This window comes from Aquarana catesbeiana, linkage group LG13 (genome assembly GCF_042186555.1).
Source record: "Aquarana catesbeiana isolate 2022-GZ linkage group LG13, ASM4218655v1, whole genome shotgun sequence".
Taxonomy (NCBI): domain Eukaryota; kingdom Metazoa; phylum Chordata; class Amphibia; order Anura; family Ranidae; genus Aquarana; species Aquarana catesbeiana.
This window is the reverse complement of record NC_133336.1, coordinates 182,649,855-182,673,214: the sequence shown is the minus strand read 5'-3', so window position 1 is coordinate 182,673,214 and position 23,360 is coordinate 182,649,855. Positions and strand designations below refer to the sequence as shown.

The 23,360-nt window shown below is 43.1% G+C and overlaps 1 protein-coding gene across 3 annotated transcripts in view; it reads right to left on the bottom strand.

The window, feature by feature from the left end:
* The window catches only part of LOC141117114 (coagulation factor XIII B chain-like), a 124,278-nt gene that overhangs the window by 37,327 nt on the left and 63,591 nt on the right, over positions 1-23,360 (bottom strand). For all 3 annotated transcript variants that reach the window (XM_073609741.1, XM_073609739.1, XM_073609740.1), the window contains one exon: positions 5,888-6,070. In XM_073609741.1, coding sequence (XP_073465842.1) covers positions 5,888-6,070 — 183 coding nt within the window. The remainder of the gene's footprint in view (positions 1-5,887; positions 6,071-23,360) is intronic.

Sequence of the window (23,360 nt, the reverse complement as noted above, 5' to 3'; positions counted from 1 at the left end):
TTATTTTAAAATTTGAGCCCGGGTTCACACCCATGCGAATTAGATGCGGCTTACAACGCATCCAATTCGCAGGACATTTTAAAATATATTCATATGAATGCATCTGGTTCACATATGTGCATTGCATTCGCACTGCGCATTGCACAAAAAACGCGTGCATTTTCTGGGCATTGCGTTGCGAATTACAAGCCCAGTATCTTCTATGGGAACGCATCTGATTCGCAGATGCATTGCGTTCTGAACATGGATTTTCTCCTTCTCCTCACTACACCCCCCCTCCCCCCCTCTCCCTCCCCTCTCCCTGCTCTCTGATCCGCAGCTGAAACGCAGATGAACCTTTGAACAAGTTATTTTTAGCTCCCCAGTGAAACCTGAGCTTCAGTTCGCACCGCACATGTGTGAATCGGGGCTGATAGTTTGCCGTACTTTTTCACTTCTTCCAAAATATTTTGCAATGTCTCTCTGGGCTTAGTCACGTACAGTAGGAGGTCGTCGGCATATGCGGCGACTTTGTGTTCTTTTTCTTTAACTTTTATTCCTTTAATCCCTTGGTTGTTTCTTAGGGTCACCAAAAAAGGCTCCAGGGACAGTACATAAAGCAGGGGCGAGAGCGGACATCCCTGCCGTGTTCCGTTGCACATCTCGAACACCAGCGATATCTTTCCGTTTACCTTTACTCTTGCCGAAGGTCCATTGTAAAGATTTTTGATCCACTTCATTATTTTAGGTCCCAAACCCAGGTGTTGTAATGTAGTCATCATAAATCCCCAGTCTACCTTGTCGAATGCTTTTTCTGCATCGACTGACAGGAGTAGATCTGGGGAAATGCTGACTTTCTTTCCCCGCAGCATCAAGATTGTTTTTATGCTGTTGTCCCTTCCTTCTCTCCCCGGGACAAAGCCAGTCTGATCTGGATTTGTCCAAAGTGACATCAGTTTTTTTATTCTAGTAGCCAGAATTTTAGCATATATCTTCGTATCCGTATTCAGTAGAGCTATCGGCCGATAACTCGAACAATTCATTTTATCCTTTCCTTCTTTGGGTATTATAGTAATGTATGCTAACAGCGACTCTTTTCTAATATCTTCTTCTTTTCCTATTTTATTCAGATATTCACACAACCTTGGGATCAGTTGGTCTTGGAATTTTTTGTAATATCTGATCGTAAATCCATCTGGCCTGGGACTTTTACCATTTGGAGTTTCTTTTAATGCCATCTTGATCTCCTCTTGTGTTATCTCACTTTCTAGGGCCATTAATGTCTCGGGTTCAATTTTTGGCAAATTAGCTTTTTCTAAGTAGATTTGGATCTTCTTCTTTCTTTTCTCAACTTGTTGGTATGTTTCTTGTTTTTTATTGCATATAACGATCCGTAATATTGTGCAAACGCTTGTGCTATATCCATAGTTTTGTTCTTTATTTCTCCTTTTTCATTTTTTTTTCTCTATATATTTTAAGGTCCTCTTCCTTCTTAGAATGTTTGCAAGATGTTTTCCTGCTTTATTCCCCATCATGAACAGCTCACTTAATACTCTATTAATTTCCTTTCTGTCTTCCTTTTCCAATAAATCTTTTAGTTGTTCTCTTTTTAGAGTCAGGGACCGGTGTATTTCTTTTTGGGCTTCCTTTTTATGTCTTTGTTCCAGATCATAGATTTCGTTTTGGAGTTTCAGCATATTCTTATGTCTTTCCTTTTTCCTACTTGCTCCTATAGATATTAATTTTCCCCTAATTACTGGTTTATGCGCCTCCCATAAGGTTGCTCTTGGCAAATCTGGGGTGTCATTTTCCCGAAAGTAATTTTCGATCTCATCTGTTATAGTTTTTTCTATTTTCCTGTCTTCTAATAGCTCTTCATTAATTCTCCATGTGCCTCTTCCACAGGACTCTCCCGGGAGTATTATTTGCAAAGAGACTGGGGAATGATCTGAGAATGCTGATGTTTCAATTGCTGAGTCCAATACTTCTTCCAATAATCTGTGCTCGATCATAATGTAGTCCAATCTAGTATAAATTTTATGGACTGTTGAAAAAAAATGTGTACTCTTTTATACCCGGGTGTTGTATCCGCCACACATCTATTAGCTGTAATTCTTGAAAATTTTTTTTGAGCCTCTTTGATTGACTTCTTTCTCTATCCGATACTGTAGACGTAGAGTCTAACTTGTGATCTATGGTAAAATTGAAGTCCCCTGCAACTATTAATTTGCCCTGTTTAAATTCAAGTAGCTCTGTTAGCCTTTCCACAAGGAATTTTTTGGTGTTTTTATTAGGGCAGTAGATATTAGCTGGCGTATATCTTATATTGTGTATTGTCCCTATCAAGAAGAGAAAACGTCCTTCTGGGTCCGCTTTTATCTTTTCAATGCAAAAAACAATATTTTTTCTGATCCCTATTGCAACTCCTTTTGATCTTCTAATTGGCGAATCACCGTGAAACCATGTTGGAATATTTTTTGAATATATTTTTACTTTTGAGTCCTGCGTTTTGTGCGTCTCCTGTAAAAAGACTATGTCAGCCTTGATTCGTTCCACTTCTTTCAGGATTAGACGCCTCTTTTGGGGTGAGTTCAAGCCCTGGACATTATATGTCAAAACCTTTATTTTATTTAATTCTTCCATCTACATCACCGACTACCCGCACGCCACCTCCGAAGGCAGGGCCCCCCCCATGCCCCCATCCGGGAAGCAAGGGGGGTCTCCCCTCCGGGGGCCGACACCCGAGCAAACCCCTCTGACCCAAGGAGCGGTCCGGCCACATATTCTTCCTGGTGAGACAATCTTAATCCCTCCCCTATCCTCCCTCCGTTTAGTTTCCCAGCTCCCTTCCCTTTGCCAGTTCCCCCCCTTCCCCACCCTCCCCCCCCGCCCTGGACTCCCGCCACCCAGTACATTTGACCAAGAGGTCATGAGTAGGTACCATATGATTTTTTAAAGATTCCTAATCCTACTCCTTAACCTGAGGTGGCGCTCTCTTTGGCGTCCCCACCCACTCTCGCCTCGGCGGGTAAGGTGGTATCAACAGAGAGCGCCTTGTTCCTCCGGGCTCCCTCCCTACGCCCCCCCCGATGCCACCTTCTTTAAATTTTCTTATTTTACCCCCTCACCCAGTCCCCCCCCCAGCCCCCCGCCCCCCCCCCCCATCCACTCCCTCCGGTTTATTTTCTGTAGACTAACTGCCATTGTGTTTCTTCCCCTGTTTGCCTATCTGTCCTTTTAGTTGTTTCCTCCGGGTTTTTTGGTAGGGGAATTTCCAGTTTTTTGCAAAATTCCGGAATTTCTCCTGGAAATCTCAATCTTATAGTTCTTCCATTTCTTTTTACATTTAGACACGCTGGGAAGCCCCAGTTATATTGAAGACCATTGTCTTTCAATGTTTTTAATAACGGTTTTAGTGTCCTCCTTCTTCTCAAGGTGTCTTGGGATAGATCCTGAAAAATCTGAATTTCCCTTCCCTCATAAACAATTGGTGGTTTCTCCTTTAAGTTTTTCCAAATTTGATTCTTTCCTTCTAGATTATCAAACCGAACCACAATATCTCTTGGGGGAGACCCAGTGGCCTTCTTGTTCTATAGACTCCTTCAATCTTTAATTAGTTTGTTGCTTCGTTAGTACTTGTCAGATTGAAAACTTGCCCAATTACCTCCCTTAAATTTTCTGTTTTGGGAGTTTCCGGGAGTCCACGGATTCTTAGATTTTTCCTCTTCTCCTTATTTTCCTGGTCCTCAAATCTATACGCCTGTTCCTGCTGTTCTTGTTTTAGACTTTGAATTTCTCTTTTTAAGTCTTTTATTGTTATTGTGTGTGTGTCTGCTTTTTTCTCCACTTCCTCGACTCTAGCGAGCATATGTCCCAGGTCTTTATGGAGGTTTGTCATTTCTGCTTTTAATGAGTTTTCCAAAGCCACAAACATTCTTTCCATATCTGTCATTGTTGGTAGCTGGGCCGTTTTCTGGTCACCTGCTATTCTAGGGAGGGGCTCAACTTCTTCTTGCTCTGGTCTGTTATCAGGAGTTATACTATTATCTATGGTTGTTTTTATCTGACTTTTTTTAATCTTTTTTTTCCTTAGTGTCTAACGTTCTTCCTTTAGTACTTTGTTGTTTTTCCACTGCAGTGGCGACCCCTTCCTCCTCCCCTCCCTGGGTTACATATCTATGCATTGGACCAGAAGTGGGACTTATACCGGGGCGTGGGGATTTGACCGCTACTCCGCCCCCTCTACCGCTTTTGCCTCTCATGAGGAAAAAAGATCAAAATCAGGAAACCACAAAAAAAAAAAACCAGGAGAGAGAAAAACACTCGGTACGACTGGGATTTTTTACTTCTGAGAATTCCCCCTGTCTATTTTCACCATAGTGGCTCAATTTCCTTTAATTACTTGTTATGGAGTATTGTAAACTATAATATCTTTCTAGTTATCTTCCTCTACCCAAGTAGGAACTTCTGTTTTATTTAAATATTTTCTTGTTGGCTAGGAACTTAACACCACTAAACACCATTTATATACCAACAGTTTTTTCCCTTCTATTTCTTCTTTTTCCCTTCCCTCCTCCTTCCTCCTTCTTTCCTCAAGGCGCACGTGTGATGCAGTTATACAAATCAGAAGTTAAATTCAAGTTAAGTTCAACTCTCAGCATACAGCCTACTCCTAGGGACGGCTGTTAATTAGTTCATTTTCGATTTTAACTATCTACACCATGGCTGCAAGGGAGGAGAGAACAGCAATATTCTTACACAGTTCACAGTATTCTATGTATATCTAGCCTGGAAAATAAACCTTTGACATATTTATCCAGCTTGTTTACTTAGCTTATCTTGGGGGGGGGGGGGGTGAGGATCCGTCTCTTCCTTTCCATCCAGAGCAGATTTCTTTTCTTTTCTTTTTTCCCCCTTCTCTTTCCCCTTCTCCTCCTTTTTTCCTTCCTTCCTCTTTGCTGCAACCTCAAATGCCTGTGATTTGAGGGGTTGCTCAGCGGCACGGCCAGGGGATCGATACTGATAAGCGAGGAGAACGGGGAGCGGGGGACCCCGCAGCGCTCACACCACTCCCCCCCACTCCTCCCGTCTGAGTCCGGTCTCCTTTCTCTTCCTCTTCGTCCTCTCCTGTGTCTCCGTTGGGGAGCGAACTCTGGCCGCTCCACCGCCGGCATCCGCCGCTTACTCCAGTCCGAGCTTTGGCTGTTTATTCCACGCTCGCACCAGTGCAGCCTCTCACCTTCTTACCGACCTTAATCCGGTCTCAGGGGAGGAGGGGGGGGCGAAAGTGGCAAGCCAGCGGGCCAGGCTGGGCTCTGAGTCCTCTTCTATTGCATCGGCGTGGGAATGCAGGGCTGGAGACCCGGGACCTACGGAGCTCCCTTACTCGGCTCCTCCCTCCATGCCCTCCAATAAGGCCCGTCATCTGCACATGTATTGAGCCACTTCCCAGCATCTGTTTTTTTGGGAGGTGAGAGAAGAATACTTTTGGTGGAGGACATTTTTTTGTGATTTATTTGCAGACTTGCATCTTGTAGAGATTGCAGTTATTGAACTTTTGACTTTATTTGGACTTCGTATTTTGCATTGTTACTTAATTTTTAATTGGAGGTCCATTCAGCATTTGTCATTGTAATAGATATATATATATCTTGGTGAATTTCTTTGCACATATTTTAAAGCAAGCATTCAGTTTTTACTTCATTAATTCTGGGTTGCATTGGCACTTTATTGAAATTTGAAATAATTTTTTACACTTTTTGCACATATTTAACTTTTTTTAGAGCGGTCTTGATTATATTGATATTGATTTTCACATATACTGTGATATAGTATCTGCTGCTGATCCAGACTAATTAGATCCCACATCTGTGGAGCTGATTTATTACACATTCAACTATCAACTTACCTCTGCAAGTTGGTTCTTTTCCCCATTCTCCATCTCTACATGTAATAAGTTCATTTCCTTCAATTACATAAAAATTTGCACATTTATACTTCACACTAGAGCCCGATTGATAGCTAGGCTTTTTTGTATCAACACTATCTCCATTCAGGATGATTGGAGGTTGACCACAGCTCTCTCCATATCCTGAAATGAAACAAAGAGCATACACAATAAAGATTTTAGGCAAATAAAATGAATCTGTACAATATTTATAGTTTTCAATATATATATATATATATATATATATATATATATATATATATATATATATATATATATATATATATATCTATCTATCTATCTATATCTATATCTATATCTATATCTAGACACACACTATATTACCAAAAGTATTGGGGTGCCTGCTTTTACACGCACATGAACTTTAATGGCATCCCAGTCTTATGCCCCGTACACACGATCGGATTTTCCGATGGAAAATGTCCGATCGGAGCGTGTTGTCGGAAATTCCGACCGTGTGTGGGCTCCATCGGACGTTTTCCATCGGATTTTCCGACACACAAAGTTGGAGAGCAGGAGATAAAATTTTCCGACAACAAAATCCGTTGTCGGAAATTCCTATCGTGTGTACACAAATCCGACGGACAAAGTGCCACGCATGCTCAGAATAAATAAAGAGATGAAAGCTATTGGCCACTGCCCCGTTTATAGTCCGACGTACGTGTTTTACGTCACCGCGTATAGAACGATCGGATTTTCCGACAACTTTGTGTGACCGTGTGTATGCAAGACAAGTTTGAGCCAACATCCGTCGGAAAAAATCCTAGTAGGGTTCAATATTGAGTTGGCCCACTCTTTAGCCTCATACACATGGTACGAAAATCAGAAGGGGATTGTTGTTTGACAGACTGTTGTCTAAAATTCTTACCGTTAGTACGCACCTTTCGACATTTGTTTTCCGATTTTCGGACAACAAATGTTGGATGACAGGCTAGTACATTTTTGACAAACGACGGCTCCGCGCCTGATTTTCAGATGGTCAGTACACAAATCTGTCACACAAAAGTCGAAAGTACAAACATGCATGATCGGAACCAAGGAACGAGCCGGAAGCGGTTGGTCTTGTAAACTAGCATTCGTAATGGAGAATTAACATTCGTGACGCAGCAAATTATGAAATGCAGCGCACATTCTCTTCTTCTTTACTTGGATAATAATGAAGCTGCTTTGCTGGTGATACTGATGGAGTTATGCCAAACGTATTTTAAAAGGCATTTGTTTTCTAGTGATATCAAGAATATTATTATTATGCTTGTTCTTTGATTTTTTTGGCCAAGTTACCACAACACGATCAACCCTGAGTTTTTAAGATCAAAGATACAACTATGTTGGTGTCCCTTGTTAATTTTACATTGTATTTTGTATATGTAACTGCCTACTCCCAAACTGTCATTTGAAGTAAAACACAGCCAAGTATTATTCTACACAATTTTTTTATTGTGCAGAAAAAAATAACACAAATTAAATTAGAGATGCTATCTGCCATCCAAATACAAAGAACTTAACAAAAAAGTGCATTCCAGGCATATAAAAATATAGAAAATATAACAAAAAAAAATTATTCCAAAAAACACAAAATAATAGAAATGAATAAGGGGTGAAGGGGTGATAATCCCCAGACCAGCTGGGTTGTTGGGGTTCTTGTAGCTGGTATTGCCACTGACCGCCATGCTGCTGTGGTGGGTGGAGTGGCTGTGGTGGGTTGGCTGTGGAGGTGGTGTATGTGGGCCCACAAAATCACACAGGTGGGTGATGGAATAGATATCGCCCGTCGCCCCCTATTGAGGAGTTGCAGGATGAGATCCTCACACCTTCACCTCTGGTCATCCACCTTAACCTATTGTCTGTCACCACACCAAATCCCTTTCACTCATCTGGCTCTGTCCGGATGGCAGTAGTGGCCTGGCTAAAGAGGGCAACTGTGGCCTCCTCCAGATTCCTGCTCCTCCTGGACCTTTTAGCAGGAGGGCGTAGGGGAGGGATCCTGTACTCTAGTCTGGCTGGTGGCCGCTGGCTCCTCCAGACTGACACTTTCCTGTGTATGAAAATGGGACATAATTAGAATCTTTTTATTGGTTTGGTCATCAATCACACACAATTTTGATCTCCTCACTGTTGCAATTTGAATGTGGAAAAGTAGAAAAGATTATCATTCTGACCCCAGCATTTTTCATTCTTGTTCAAATAATTTTTGGTCCCTACTGTCTATTGATATGGAAACCACTTGTTAAGGCAGAAATATTTTCCCAATAACGTCTAGTTATCATCATTGTATTTTTGGATACAAATATGTTCAACAATGCTATACCAGGGTCAAGCTGGGCTCCTCCACATTTTCATCCTGTGCATCAGGACCTGTGCGGACCTCAGGAGCTGTGGCCTCAGCAGACGTAGAAGGGAGTGTAGACAGCGATGGCCTGGGTTCAGTATGGTCTGTCAAAAACCGCAGGCTGTCGTAATACCACAGCCTGGGGACATATAGTCATCCGCTGCTGCTCCAGATCTCTCAGAGTCCAGGACCTTGTTCAGCTCCCTTTTAAATGTACTACGAAGGTTGGCTATCTTTTGCCTGACGTAGTTGGTGTCTGCTCTGGGGCACACAGGTTTTTACAACTCTAGCAGTTTCTCGAAAGCTGCTTTCCTCAGTATTTTATTTGAGTAGTCTCTACTCTTCACCCTCCAGAGACAGGGCAGCTCCCGATACATTTCAAAAAAATGGGGGAGAAATTCTGGCAAAGTGAACTTATCAGTCATGATGATATGATGCCTGCAAGACAGAACACAAAACAAACCATAATATCTGGCTTAACCCATAAGCTGGTCCCAATATAGGCCTCAATCTAACAGTATAGGCCACTAACCCCCTTTGCCCCAATTTCCACTTGTTCCTTCATTTTCTGCTTCTTTCATGCATTGGCGATTGATCTTCCTCCACTCCAAGATCGTTCCTACGGCCGTTCCATCGACTGTGCATTCTGGCTTTATACACACTGTGCATGTGTCAAACTCTGCTCTCAGCGCGTCATGACACTGGGGCGTGACCATCTCTCTTCTGCATGCGACACACCAGGGGAACATTCGGGAGGGACAACATTGCAGCCAGTCCCACCATTGTGAAGCTAATAGGAGGCACAAAGCAACCCCCATGAGCAAGGGTGAGATGGTGGAGATGATGCGCACCTAGAGAAGCACGATTATGACTGCAAGCTGCGCAATTACGAAAGGACCAAAAGGACAGCATTTTGGAGAAGGTCATCAGCGTTTTGCACAGAGAATTTTCGGTGGACTGATCAAAGGACCAAATCCGAAAACGATGGTTTGATCTAAAACTCCAGGAACAAGACCAGATGGAGTAAATACATCAGATCATAAAAAAGTAAGCAATATTTTTATCTAAACAATATGTATATGTGTAGATTAGCTGTCTGTATGTTCTTTCTCCAAGTAGCTCTAGAGAATTCTATATAAGCTTTTAGAAAATCTCTGTATGACTTGGGATTCCAAAGATGAAGGTAAAAATAAAGCATAAATGAACATTCTTATTTGGTCATGTTTTTGGACATTCATTTCTTTTTTGTACAGTTTTTTTTCTTTCAACAGGGAGGCAAAAAAAAGGATGCTTCAGCCAAGCCACCGCAAGGGACGAAGGGAGGCTACCCTCGCTCGGGCCCCAACAGGGGAGGCAACAAGGCCATCTTCCCCCCAAAAACGTAAGTGCCAAATTCAAACACACTCATTTAGCCACCAACAGGAGTTTTTCTAGGTGGGCCAAAGGCCATGGACTTAAGGCAGAACTTAAGGGGTAAAGAACACTTTCTGGTTGCTGCCTGGCTCATCAGTGCCCATTAATGCAGCCTTGCCAGTGTAGACATGGGTAAAGGAGAGGCCCCAGGGCTTCTAGTCACACAGAGTCACGCCTGCTAGGATAGTCATCATATATCCCATATCCCATAGGAGACAAGAGGGGTGGGGGGGGCAACTGCAGGACTTTTTTAATGTTGGCACTTGTCAAGTATTTGTCATCTGGAAAATGCCATCACCTTCCCTTTTTTTATGCATTTTTCACAGAAAACCATCCAGAGTGCAGCATAGTGGAGTCCACTAGTCAGGAGCAAACATTGACATCAGACCAAGTGCAAGGTTGGTCAACTAATGTAGCAAAATGGATGCTAGAAACAGATGGGATTTGGGGTGGCTTAATGAATGTTGTATTGTTTCTTTTTAGAGAAAAGTGAGTGTGGTTAGCTCACCCAGGATGTTTCCTTAGAGCCATGGGATCTGTCTCCTGGACCCAGCACAGACATTGCCATTGTGGACGTCAAATCCCCTGACGCGAGTCGCAGTGAGGGCCGAAACAAACTAGAAAAGGAAGAAAGTATTTGGGAGCCTCTTGTTTGCACAAGTATTCTTGGAATCTTGCTTCAAATGTGTATACATGGCGAGTGCTTAGATGTCCAAACCAAACTCCCACTCCGCACATTAGCAAAGTATGTAGTTAACATTAACATGGAGAAGGAAGAGGTGGAAGGAGCTGGCAGTGTTGCTATGTACCCGAGTTTGTGAGACCCAGGCACCAGGGCCAAGATTATATGTATGGAATTTGACAAGGCCAAGATTATAGAGTAGTTGAAACGTGTAAATTCCTAGTAGTGTAGGTGTCGGAAGCGCAAGCAGGTTGCAAGCAACAATAGACTGGGTAGGTAAGTGGTTATGCCCCTCACTACACGTGACTGAGGTGTATTTGGGCACACTGTTAACTCCTCTCATACCAATGCATTCAGGTAGGCGCAGAATTCTTTTGAACTTTTATTGATACAAGATAGAGTAAAACTGTAATGCCTCATACACACGAGCGGACTTTTCGACGGACTAGGTCCGACAGTCTTTCTGACGGACTATGCAGCATAGGTCCGCCGGACTTTCAAACGAACGGATTTGGACACACACGATCACACCAAAGTCCGATGGATTCGTACGTGATGACGTACGACCAGACTAAAATAAGGAAGTTGATAGCCAGTAGCCAATAGCTGCCCTAGCGTCGGTTTTAGTCCGTCGGACTAGCATAAAGACGAGCGGATTTTTCAACCGGACATGAGTCCGTCGGAAAGATTTGAAACATGTTTTATTTCTAGGTCCGTCGGACTTTTGGGAAAAAAAAGTCCGCTGGAGCCCACACATGATCGAATTGTCCGACGGAGTCCGGTCCGCCGGACCAAGTCTGCCGGAAAGTCCGCTCGTGTGTACAGATACAAACAAAATGCAATTAATAAAAGATCATACAAATAGTGCCTCCCTATTTATCGATCTAGCTGAAGACACAAGTAGTAAACATACTGAAGATGGATCCGGATGGCTAGCGTAGAGCTTAGCAGCCAATGTGCTTGCTTCCAGGGTGAAAGGGAAAAGGGAAGCTGACGCAAGGCCTGATGGGATTGAAAGTACGGAGGCTTGCATGTACCAAATCTAACTAGCTATTCTAAATGACTACATTGAAATAGATTATAGCAGTTATAAAAAAAATGGCCACTAGATGGCAGCATAGATTAATCTAATTAAACCAAAAAGTCAATAAGATTACAAGCCTTATTAACGAAGGCATGACACTCCCCAACTGGTTTCCCACGGATACCACGTATCATGGCCCTCTGGAGGAGAGTAACAAAATAAGTTCAGAAACAGGTCAGAGGAAAAGTTTAGGCTGGCCTTGCCTAATGACTTTGAGCTCAACTTTCCTGATGTTTCCATCTTCACTGGGAAACACTTGGGTTATCAGACCCAAAGGCCACTCGTTTCTCCTTGATTGAGAGTCTTTCATGAGAACGATGGCACCAGGCTCTAAGTTGGGTTTGCTGTCTTGCCATTTGTTCCTGGTCTGTAGATTAGACAAGTATTGTTTCTTCCACTTGTTCCAAAAGGTGTCAGCTAACACTTGTACTCTTTTTCATTGACATCTGTATAAGTCCTTTGGGTCTAGATTGACTGGAGGAGCTGTGGTCACCTCAACTTTCCGAGTGAGCAAAGTGGAAGGTGTAAGCAAGAAAGGATCTTCAGGATCATTAGGTATAGATGTCAAAGGTCTGGCATTCATTACAGCTGACACTTCAGCCATGAAGGTTGTCAGAGTCTCATGTGTGAGTTTTGAAGTTCCCAATTGTAGGAACATTAAATCTAGGATTCTTTGAGCCATACCAATCATACGCTCCCAGGCACCTCCCATGTGAGAAGAGTGTAGGGGTTAAATGTCCATGTAAAACCCTGTTCTGAAAGGTATCTCTCTACACGTTCTGTGTCAAGGTTTGAAGTGATATTCAATTCTTTGCAAGCTCCAACAAAGTTGGTTCCTCTATCAGAGCGTATGTGCTTGACAGGGCCTCTAATAGAGATGAAACGTCTCAGGGCATTGATAAAGCTGGATGTGTCTAAGGACTCAGTTACTTCTATGTGTACAGCTCTGATGCACATACAAGTAAACATGACAGCCCAACGTTTGCTGTTGGCACTGCCTCCTCTGGTTTGTCGTGTGATGACAGCCCAAGGCCCAAACACATCAAGGCCGACGTTTGTGAAAGGGGGTTCTGTACTGAGTCGGTCTGCAGGAAGGTTGGCCATTTTCTGGGTTTGAAACATACCACGAAGCTTACGATGGGTGATACATTTGAAAATGGTTTTACTCACAAGTCTCTTGGCTCCCACTATCCAGAGTCCAGCTGCACGCAAGGCTCCTTCTGTGAACAAACGTCCTTGGTGTTTTGTCTGTGTGTGGTAGAGTTCCACAAGTAAAGATGCAACATGGTTATTTGGTATTATGATAGGATTGTTTTCACCACTATCAAGTCCTGCATTTGAAATACGTCCTCCAACTCTTAACAGTCCTTCATTGTCTATAAAGGGGTTGAGCTTCCTTAGAGGACAGTTCTTTGGAATGTTCTTGCAATTTTGAAGACATTCTAGTGTTACTGCATAAGTCTCTTGTTGGATACAGCGGATGATTACATTTTTTGCTTCTGTGTTATTAGCAAGACAGGGTCTCTGCGCTTTGAAAGGCAGGGGTGCCACCCAGTTGTTTTCATTAGTTTTGTAGAATCCCTGTCTCATTATCTCCAAGAAGATATGATCTTCAATAGATGGGCCAATTTTGTGATCTTCTTTAGTCCTTTGGAAAACTGAGCACCCTAAATGATCTCTGTCTTCATGACAAAGAAGATTAGCGGTGTAAGGGTTGGAATGAATTACACTGGCAGGCTTCTCTCTTATGAGGAATCTGTCAGTGCAAGGCTGAAATAGGGATGGACGCCCACCTTCTAGTGTCTTTGTAAAGAGAGAGTTCATGCTGGTTGGTTTGTGAACACTCCCTAGGCATACGTTGCCTATGATGACCCACCCTAGATCTAGCTTTTGGGCATGGGGGAGTTGTGTAGACCATTGATTTGTTTTCTCACCTTGTGAACTCTGATGATGTCCCTCCCAAGGAGAAGCACTATCTCAGCCTGGGGATCCAGTTCAGGGATGAGATGTAGATGAAGTGCCACCTCGGGTGTAGGGATCTCCTCTCTGTCCGTTGGGAGCTGATTGCACTCGATTACAGTTGGCAGAGGCAGGGTTGTCTGACCAAAGGATTGGATTTGGTAACCAATGGCTCTTCTCCCAGTTTCTTCACTTACCCCTATACAAGTCTTGAGTAAGTATGAAGAGCCGGCTTCCTTGATTTTGAAAGTGTCAAAGAAGGCTGAGCTGGCGAGTGATCTGTTGCTTTGATTGTCCAGGATCACGTATAGCTTCACTGTTTTTTCTCTGCGACCCGTGGGGTAAACTGTAGCAAGACAAATCTTAGAGCAGGATTTGTTAGACAGACCTTCTCCACAAACTTGGGTGCACTGGGGTGTAACTACAGAAGGTACTGTGTCTTGTTGCTCCCCACCACGCCCTTCCAACTGGGGTGGGGGTGTAAGAGTCCATGGCACTGGCCCTGGATGTAGAGCTGTGTTGTGCGCTGTGCTGTTGCACTCAGAGCAGTTGATGCTCATCTTACAGTCTTTCCCAGGGTGAGAAGTTGATGCGCAGCACCTGAATGAATGAATGATTTGTAAAGTGCTGCAAATGCAAACTAAATCGCCTCAAGGCGCTAATGCGTTTTTTGTCTGAGCAGCTTCTTAGAAGAGGAAGGTTTTTAGTTTTTTCCTAAAGGCCAGATGGTTTTCTTCCATGCGGATGTGAGTCGGAAGAGTATTCCATAGCCGAGGTCCCTGGACTGCGAATCTACGTTCTCCCCTTGCTTTGTAGCGGTATTTGGGAACGAGGAGGAGGTTTTGGTTGGATAATCGCAGATTGCGATTGGGTGTGTAGTGTTTTATTTTCTCTCGGAGGTATTGAGGGGCGTTTCCTTGTATGCATTTGTGGGTGAGGCAGAGGGACTTGAATGTGATCCGATTCTTTACCGTTAGCCAATGTAGGCTCCTCAGGGATGGGGAGATGGACTCCCAGGGTTTTTTTCCTGTTAGCAGTCTTGCCGCCGCGTTTTGAATGGCCTGTAGGCGCGCAAGTTGATATTGGGGTAAGCCTATGTAGAGTGAGTTTGCGTAGTCAAGACGGGAATTGATGATTGTTCCAACTACTGCTGCTTTGTCCTTTTCTGGGATAAAGGGAATGAGTCTGCGTAGCAGGCAGAGGAGATGGTGAGATCCGCTGACTACTGATCCTATTTGTGCATCCATTGTCATTTCTGAGTCAAAGATAACTCCGAGACTCTTGGCTTTGGTGCTCGGGGAGATGGTCTGTCCAAAGATGGTGGGAGGTATCCATGGAGTCTTGGTTTTGGGATTTTGATTAGCGTTTAGGAGGAGAAGTTCTGTTTTTGACCCGTTGAGTTTGAGGGAACTGATGGTTATCCAGTCATCTATCAAAGTGAGACATTGCTCTAGTTGATGATAGTGGTCTTTTTGTCCGGTGATGCAAAAGTAGATTTGGATATCGTCAGCGTATGAGTGGAAGCAGAGGTCTGATTTTTTGATGATTTTGAGGAGTGGGCGGATGTAGATGTTGAACAGCACTGGCGACAAAGGTGAACCCTGGGGGACTCCACAGGAAATTGTCTGGGTGTCGGAGGTGAATGCTCCAAGTTTCACTGTCTGAGAGCAATTCTCTAAGAAGGATGCAAACCATTTTAGACTCAAATCTGTGGCTCCTGCAACTTCTGTGAGGCGAACAAGTAGAGTATTGTGGTCCACCGTATCAAATGCTGCACTAAGGTCTAGCAGTATCAGGAGGCATGATTCTCCATCATCTGCAGCTTCGAGGGCATCACCTGTAACAAATTCTGTTTTCTTTGAGGAAGGTTCTGCGACCCGTGGGGTAAACTGTAGCAAGACAAATCTTAGAGCAGGATTTGTTAGACAGACCTTCTCCACAAACTTGGGTGCACTGGGGTGTAACTACAGGAGGTACTGTGTCTTGTTGCTCCTGCAAAAAATTCTGTTTTCTTTGAGGAAGGTTCTGGGATCTTGGAGAGTCTTTTCTCTAAAACCTCTGCACTTTAACAACAGATGAGGCTTCTTGTGAAGAGGACACTCTCTGCTTGGATTCTGAGTTGGAGATACACTTGTTTTGCGTACTGAAACAGTTGCGTCTTTGAAGTTGCGGGTTAGAGCAGGCTTACTTGACCTAGGGAAAGCAGAGTCAGATGATGAGATGTCAAAACTAGGATCATTTTTAATCTTTGCTTGATGGCAAATAAAATCCACGAAATAAGAGAATGGTGGGAAGGGGACGTTGTGCCTTTGCTTGTAGTTGGAGCCTCGTGTAACCAAGGTTTCTTGAAGTCTGTAAGGAAGCTTTTGCACTATAGAGTTAATGCCACGGGCTGTGTCCAGAAAGGCAAGGCCTGGCAAGTCTCCTTCTGCTTTGGCTTTTTGGAGTTCTGTCACTAGGTCACTCAATTCTCTCAGCTTCTGGTAGCCTTTGTTAGGAATCCTGGGAAAGTCCTCTATTCTTTTAAAAAGAGTTTTCTATAACTTCTAGGGAACCGTAACATTCATCAACCCTCTCCCATATCATGCTCAGCCCTTTGGTTGGGTATCTAATGTTAATGTCTCTGATGTTCCTTGCATGCTCTGACTACTCATTCCCCAGCCAATTGACTAAGAGATTGGCTTCTTCACTTGCCTTTAAATCAAGATCCCTAGTTGTGTGTTTTCATCCTACGTCCTACACAAGGTGATTGGCGCCGGACGGGGGTGACGTATGTCCCAAATATTTGCTTTTTGTTTTGTATCCATTCATACACCATGATGGGAGATAGCACATGTTCAAACACTGTGTGTTTTGGGGCTTTAGAAAAATAGATGTTTGTAAGTACACACATTTTAGGCATGGTATCATACGGGACATTTAATTGGTAGGCCTCTACGTGTACGTGGCTTCAAATTTTGACTTTTAGAGGGATGAGATCACCCCATATGAGGAAGGCAACACCCACACAGTCTTGGGATACTAATGTCTCGGTTGCCCTTCACTTTACCAAACTTGAACTTTGTAAGTTACTGAGTTTTGGATGTGTATCTAATGGTTTAGAACATGCCTGTTTAGTCACAAAAAAAGGAGAAATAATGCAAAACATACATGTTATACACCAAGATGTTGGTTTGTTTTAAAACCTTAAAAAGCACAAGTGAATGTGCTTTGAGTAAAATGTTAAGTAAAATGTCAAGTAAACAATGTGTGGTTTATTATTTCATTTCTCAATACCAGTGTATTTCGTAAGTTGTAGTTACAGTGCCAATGTGCTCTTAAATGTGGACAACTCCTGCAATTTTTAAGCCTCAAAAAAATTAAAGGAGTTGTAAAGGTATAATGTTTTTGAACTTCATGCATTAGAGCCATTAGGAAAAAAAACATTGTGTGTGTAGCAGACCCACAGCACACCATAATAAATAGCTGAAGAAGATATTGTCACCTCATGTAGCAATTAAAGCGGTGTTCCAGCTGCAAAAATATTTTTTTAAAAGTCAGCAGCTACAAACCACTGTAGCTGCTGACTTTTAACTGCTTCCCGACTGCCTCATGCAGATATACTGCGGCAGAAGGGCACGTACAGGCAGATTAACATACCTATACGTTGCCCTTTAAGAGGTGGCTTGCGGGAGTGCGTGCCCGCCGGGAGCTCTGTGACCGTGATCGCGGGTCCCGTGAATCCGATGTCCGCGGGGATACCCGCGATCGTATCACGGTGAGGAAGAATGGGGACATGCTAATGTAAACAAGCATCTCGCGGTTCTGCCTAATGACACTGTCACTGATCACCGCTCCATTTAATCGGGAGCGGTGATCAGTGTAGTGTCACACACAGCCCCTTCCCCCCACAGTTAGAATCACTCCCTAGGACACACTTAACCCCTACAGCGCCACCTAATGGTTAACCCCTTCACGGTCAGTGACATTTTTACAGTAATCAATGCAATTTTTTAGCATTGATCACTGTATTAATGCCAATGGTCCCAAAAATGTGTCAAAATTGACCGATGTGTCTGCCATAATGTCGCAGTGACAATACAGATCTCTGATCGCCGCCATTATTAGTAAAAAAAAAAAATTATTAATAAAAATGCCATAAAACTATCCCCTATTTTGTAGACGCTATAATTTTTGTACAAACCAATTAATAAACGCTTGCTACGATTTTTTTACCAAAAATATGTAGAAGAATACGTATCGGCCTAAACTGAAGAAAAAAAAAGTTTCTTTATATATTTTTGGGGGATATTTTTATAGCAAAAATTTTAAAAATAATGCGTTTTTTTCAAAATTGTTGCTTTTCTTTGTTTATAGCGCAAAAAATAAAAACCGCAGAGGTGATCAAATACCACCAAAAGAAAGCTCTATTTGTGGGAAAAAAAGGACGGCAATTTTGTTGGGGTGCCATGTCGCATGACTGCGCAATTGTCAGGTAAAGGGACGCAGTGCCCAATCGCAAAAGGTGCTCTGGTCTTTGGCCAGAAAATGGTCCGGAGCTTAAGTGGTTAAAAAGGACACTTACCTTTCCAGGGAGCACGCGATGCTGGCCCCCCCGAGGCCGATCCATCCATCGGATTGGGTGCAGGCGCCGTCATTCTAACTTGCGGCTTAACTGACGGATTCCGACTGTGCATGCGCGAGCCCCGCAGCACTTTGTGAATGGCCAGCTTTTCTTCTGGGACGCACACAGGTTCCAGAAGACAATGGGGGTGCTCGCCACAGAAGAGGACGTGACGTCCTGGGCCGTAGCACGGCTAAATCGGAAGTACACTTGTACTTCCAAAAAAGATACTAAAGGGAAACAAAAATGTTTTTCAATATCCAAAAACGAGGGGTGGAGAGGTGGTCTTTAGTTTAAGACCACCTCTCAAAAGTGGAGGGAACTCCGCTTTAAGGTACATTTGCACTATTGGAGCAAGTGTCCAAAATAAAGCCCATTTGGGAACATATTAGACATATAAGAAACACAGACAACAGTAAGTCAAATGAAATATGAGTTTATGATCTCAAAAAAAAAAGATTAGACATGATCAGCTACAATTTGCTGCCAAGCCACTGCACCTCTACACACAAAATATTCAAGGTATTTCTGCCAAAAATCTCGGGCAATTTGGGACGGCAATCCAGCAAGGCATTTTCAATAGCCATCAGCACGCCCACAGACAGACGAGCTGCAGCCTCTTCAGCTGGGCCTGCCACTGCAGGGTCCATGTCACTTGGCAGTGAGGCTAGGTAGCTGGTAGCATTCCTCCTTAAAAAATTTTGTAGGATACAGCAGCACAGGACCACATGGTTTATCTTGTAGAGTGCCAGGTTGAATGGAGTCACAAACAGCTGAAAACGACTTGATAGGATGCCAAAAGCGATTTTGACCTCCCTTTTGGCACGAGAGAGCCTGTAATTGAAGATTCTCTGCTCTGGAGTGAGGGTCCTCATAGGAAACGGCTTCATCAGATGTTCCCCCCAGAGCAAAGGCCTTATCTGCCATGAAAACAAAATTAAGGCCCTTAACATGCTTCTCAGCAGGTGGCAAGTTTAAGGTGCCATTCTGGAGCCGCTTGTATAACTCTGTCTGCATAATCACTCCACCGTCTGAGTTGCGGCCGTTCTTCCCAACATCCAAATACAAGAACTTGTAATTGGCAGACACTACAGCTAGCATGGCTATGCTGCAAAAGCCCTTATAGTTAAAATAATAGCAGCCAGAGTTGGCTGGTAGTACAATCTGGACATGCTTGCCATCAATAGCACCACCACAGTTGGGAAAATCCCACTGCTAATGGAACTGGACTGCAATGTCCTGCCATTGCTCTGGGTTGGAAGGAAACTGGATTAAAAAAAGAAAAAAGAAAGTACTACTTCTGCACATAACACTGCAATCAGATTTGACACAAACATGCTTAGCCAACATAAGGATATACTTAAATGAGTATTTCAAGACAAAAGTAGAAGGTCAATTTATCTGATTCCTCCCCCCTCTGGTGGCCCATACCGCTGGTAAAGCAGCGCTAAAAATAGCGCTGTTTTAACGCCGATGCCCCCTACCGCCCCAGTGTGAAAGCAGCCTTTTAGAGGGGGGGGGGGGGTAATGGGTAGATGTTTTAGACAGGTAACCCTTTCCACTTCCATGTGACGTGTTTGCATAAATAGTCAGCGATACTTTTGCCAGCCCCTCCTTACTTACACTATTGGCAGCCCAGTGGAAAGGTAAGAAGTGTCATAACCTAAAACGCTGGATACAGACTGTCTAAATTGCAGCACATTTTGACATTATGATTTAACCAATCAATATAATAGGAGAAAAACTGCAAATCCCACAAGACACTGGGGTAAGGAGGAAAGGTGGTTCCCTGCTGTTTTCATGGGCTGAGAAGAGGAAGTGTTGAAGCTGTTCTGAGAGGACTGAATGGACACTAGGGCTGCTCACCACTGCACCTGAGAGAGACAGAGGAACAGTGACAGACATTTTGGGGCATTAGCGGTTGTTGGAGGAGCCAACTCTCTGAACAAGGGGACGGACACTGAGGACACTGGCTGGCTGCCCTTCACACAGTGAACACAGAGAGAATCACTTGCATAGGAGTTGGTGAGAGGCCGCTGGCAAGATCCACACTAAATTTTGACAAAAGAGGGACTGTTTTGTCTACAAGTATCAGAGAGCCAATACCTTTCTCAATGCTTAAAGCAATCAAAGCCAGTGCCATTATTTGTGTTTAAAGGGACTAGAGACAGTGGCATCATCGGTGCTTAAAGGGACAGTATCCTGAATGCTCCAACATAGCAGTTGGGCCCCAACGAACTGGCCAGCAGAAGCAAGTATATTACAATCTGCTGAACTTCTAGTGTAATGTAATTCTCCCTAGTTAGGGAGGGAGTTGCTCCCTACAATTCATTGTTTTCTTTACTGTGTATTTCTTTCTATTGTTAATCTATTTGCAATATATTCCTTGCTAGGGTTTAGCTGTTTGCTGTATTATTGTTGCTGTCTCATACAATATTATTTTTCCATTGGGGCACTGCATGTACATATGTAATAAAAAGTCAGAGTCCGTGGGGCTGTTTGCAGAGTCATGGGCACAGGAATGGGAGACCCAAGAAAAAGCATCTCCTTTGTGGGTAAGCGCTACATATAAAATAAATAAAAGAAAAATTGTCCATAAATTCAGAGATTGTGGCCTTGATAGTAGTGGTGGTAGAACACTCAAGGCATGAACTATTGATGATCTTCCAAGTACCCAAGGCTCCAACCTACATGTTTGTCATCCTTAGTACACCTTTGCTGAATGCTTTCCTCATTTATGTAACCTGGCCTAAAGATTCCCACTTGCACAACAGGGCTGGAGAAAGGAGCTTAACCACTTGATCAATGGCCAATTCTGACACTTCTCACGCACATGTCATTTTTTTTTCTAGATAGTTACTTAGGGCCCCCAAAGATTATACATTTTTTGAAAGCAAAGGCCATGAAGAAAAAATTTTAGTTGCACTTTTTTATGTCACATGATATTTGTGCAGAGTTATTTCAAGTGCAATTATTTTGGATTAAATACACTTTAATGAATTTTAGTGCATACAAACACAATATGATACAATTTTGTTTTGTAAAATATAAAAGATAACGTTACATTGAGTACATAGGTACCTAACATAAAAAGGAGGGGTTCCCCTAAGTGGACTTTTAAGGCAGCCAATGATATTCTAAGAAATATGCAAGAGTAATATAATAACAACAATTTTTATGTAGACATAGTTAAAATAAAATGAAACATTGATGCGCTGATTTATTACAATACAATTCATTACTATCACCATAAATATGAGATTTTTTGAAAAGACCTCCATACACCCTCGTTCAAAGCACAGTACTAATGAAAAATATCTGAAAAAAAACAAAAATGAGGAGATGAACAAGAATGTGGTGGATGTCCCGGGCATGTCTGCCTAGGGGTAAATCAGGATTACAAGTATGCATGCTAGTTATATGTCTACCCATCCGCACATGTAGTTCCAGCTTCGGTTTGCTCACATAGAAGCAGCCACATAAATATGTTATATTACCTAATGGACAAAGATATAGACCTTCCCATTTTGCAAATTGTTGCACATATGGGGTTGTCTATCTGTTGACATGCCCATGTGGCTGCTTCTATGTGGGCAAAATGAAGCTGGAACTACATGTGCAGATGGGTAGACATATAACTAGCATGCGTACTTGTAATCCTGATTTACCCCTAGGCAGACATGCCTGGGACATCCACCAGGGAAATTTTCCCAAAATCAAATTTCTGGTACTCGATCGGGTGCATTCCAGTAGTAGGGGGGGCGATTGGGACAAGATCCTACTACAAAAAGAGACCAGGTGGATAGTGGCCTTACAAGCCATGTCCCCACCTGGCCTAAATGATTGTATTAGTTATCGGCCTTCCTGGAGGGATTCACATCTGGAACATGGGAGGGTCAGGGATAAACTGTCGGGAGCTGACTCAGCTACAGTTTCCCCCCCCTCCTCTGTTTTGTCATAGTGGTAGACACCCACAACATCCTGGGGTTTCTCTACCTACCATTGCAATCTTGAATCAAGCACATTTCCCTTCCTTTTTTGCATTTCCCAATTTTCTGGGTATGATCTAGTTTTAGGCCCCCAAGTGAGAAACTGTACCACATTCATACGATGGATGAATAAACCAAGGGAGAGGAAGGGACAGACAATAATTTAAGGTTTTGTGAATATTAACACTCTATGGTCCATACATATCTGGGGCCATATACCTGCAGGGTTTATATTTTGTTCTTTTTGTTAGTACTGATTTACTGGATATTATTTATTACATTTTTTATATTGATTCGATTTGCAGGAATTGTATATGGATAGCTAGTACTTTTTTTCCTACTAATACTCTGCCGGATATATGCCTCAGAGAACATATCCAGGTTGGGGATGATTTCATATGAAATAATACAGGTTGCTGTATTTAGTTATCTCCACTAGATGATGTCAGACTATGGGGCCAATTCTTCAGTTTCTTTTCCTTTTGCATAAGTGGTTCTGCATCTGCCTTCTTTTGAATTGATGATACACTACATACTTGTTCATCTCCTCATTTTTGTCATTTTTTCAGATATTTTTCATTAGTACTGTGCTTTATAAGTACTTCATCGGTTCCCCTATCGAGTCTGCTGATGAGGTTTAGGAACGAGCGCTCTATACCTATCTGGAGGAGCCGCATTACTGTGGCCCCTCCCCTCTCTATTCTATCTCTGCGCACTCCATGAACGTTGCGCTCCACCACAGACAACATCGGTGGGAGTGACGCACGCATGCGCCGGCCTCTCTCCCCATATCAATCATTGCTGCACACACCGGGGCGCATGCGCCGGTGACATACACCAGCATATAAACACAGGGAGCGAGCCATTCTATCTTAGGCATGGACCAAGCCACAACACGCCACACGCCAGGCTGGGACACTTAATAGTAGGTCTTTGTTACCCTGGGGGTTTGAATTTATATTGGAATCCTTTTTACCTCTCATGATACTTACCTTATGCATTGGTATATATAGGACACACCGCTCCAGGGACATCTGAATATTTATCCCTTGGTCACTCAGCTATTATTCCAGGCTCCAGTGACTGGTTGTCCCCCATATGTCTATGGGCACTACATTGGCATAGACTACAGGGTTAGTACGTGTTTTCTCTCCCCTCTCTTTCTTTTTGGGTTATTTTTGAATACATCTACTCTACTGCTGCCTATTTGGATACAACTTTTTTGCTCTCTCCCTGAGTTCTTCATTAGCCCCTGTCTATTTCATCAGGTCATTTTTTCCTCTCTTTATGAGCGCAAGGACATTTACTTCGGGCCATGTCCGGTCTGCCGTATTCTTTTTAACACCAGCAGACT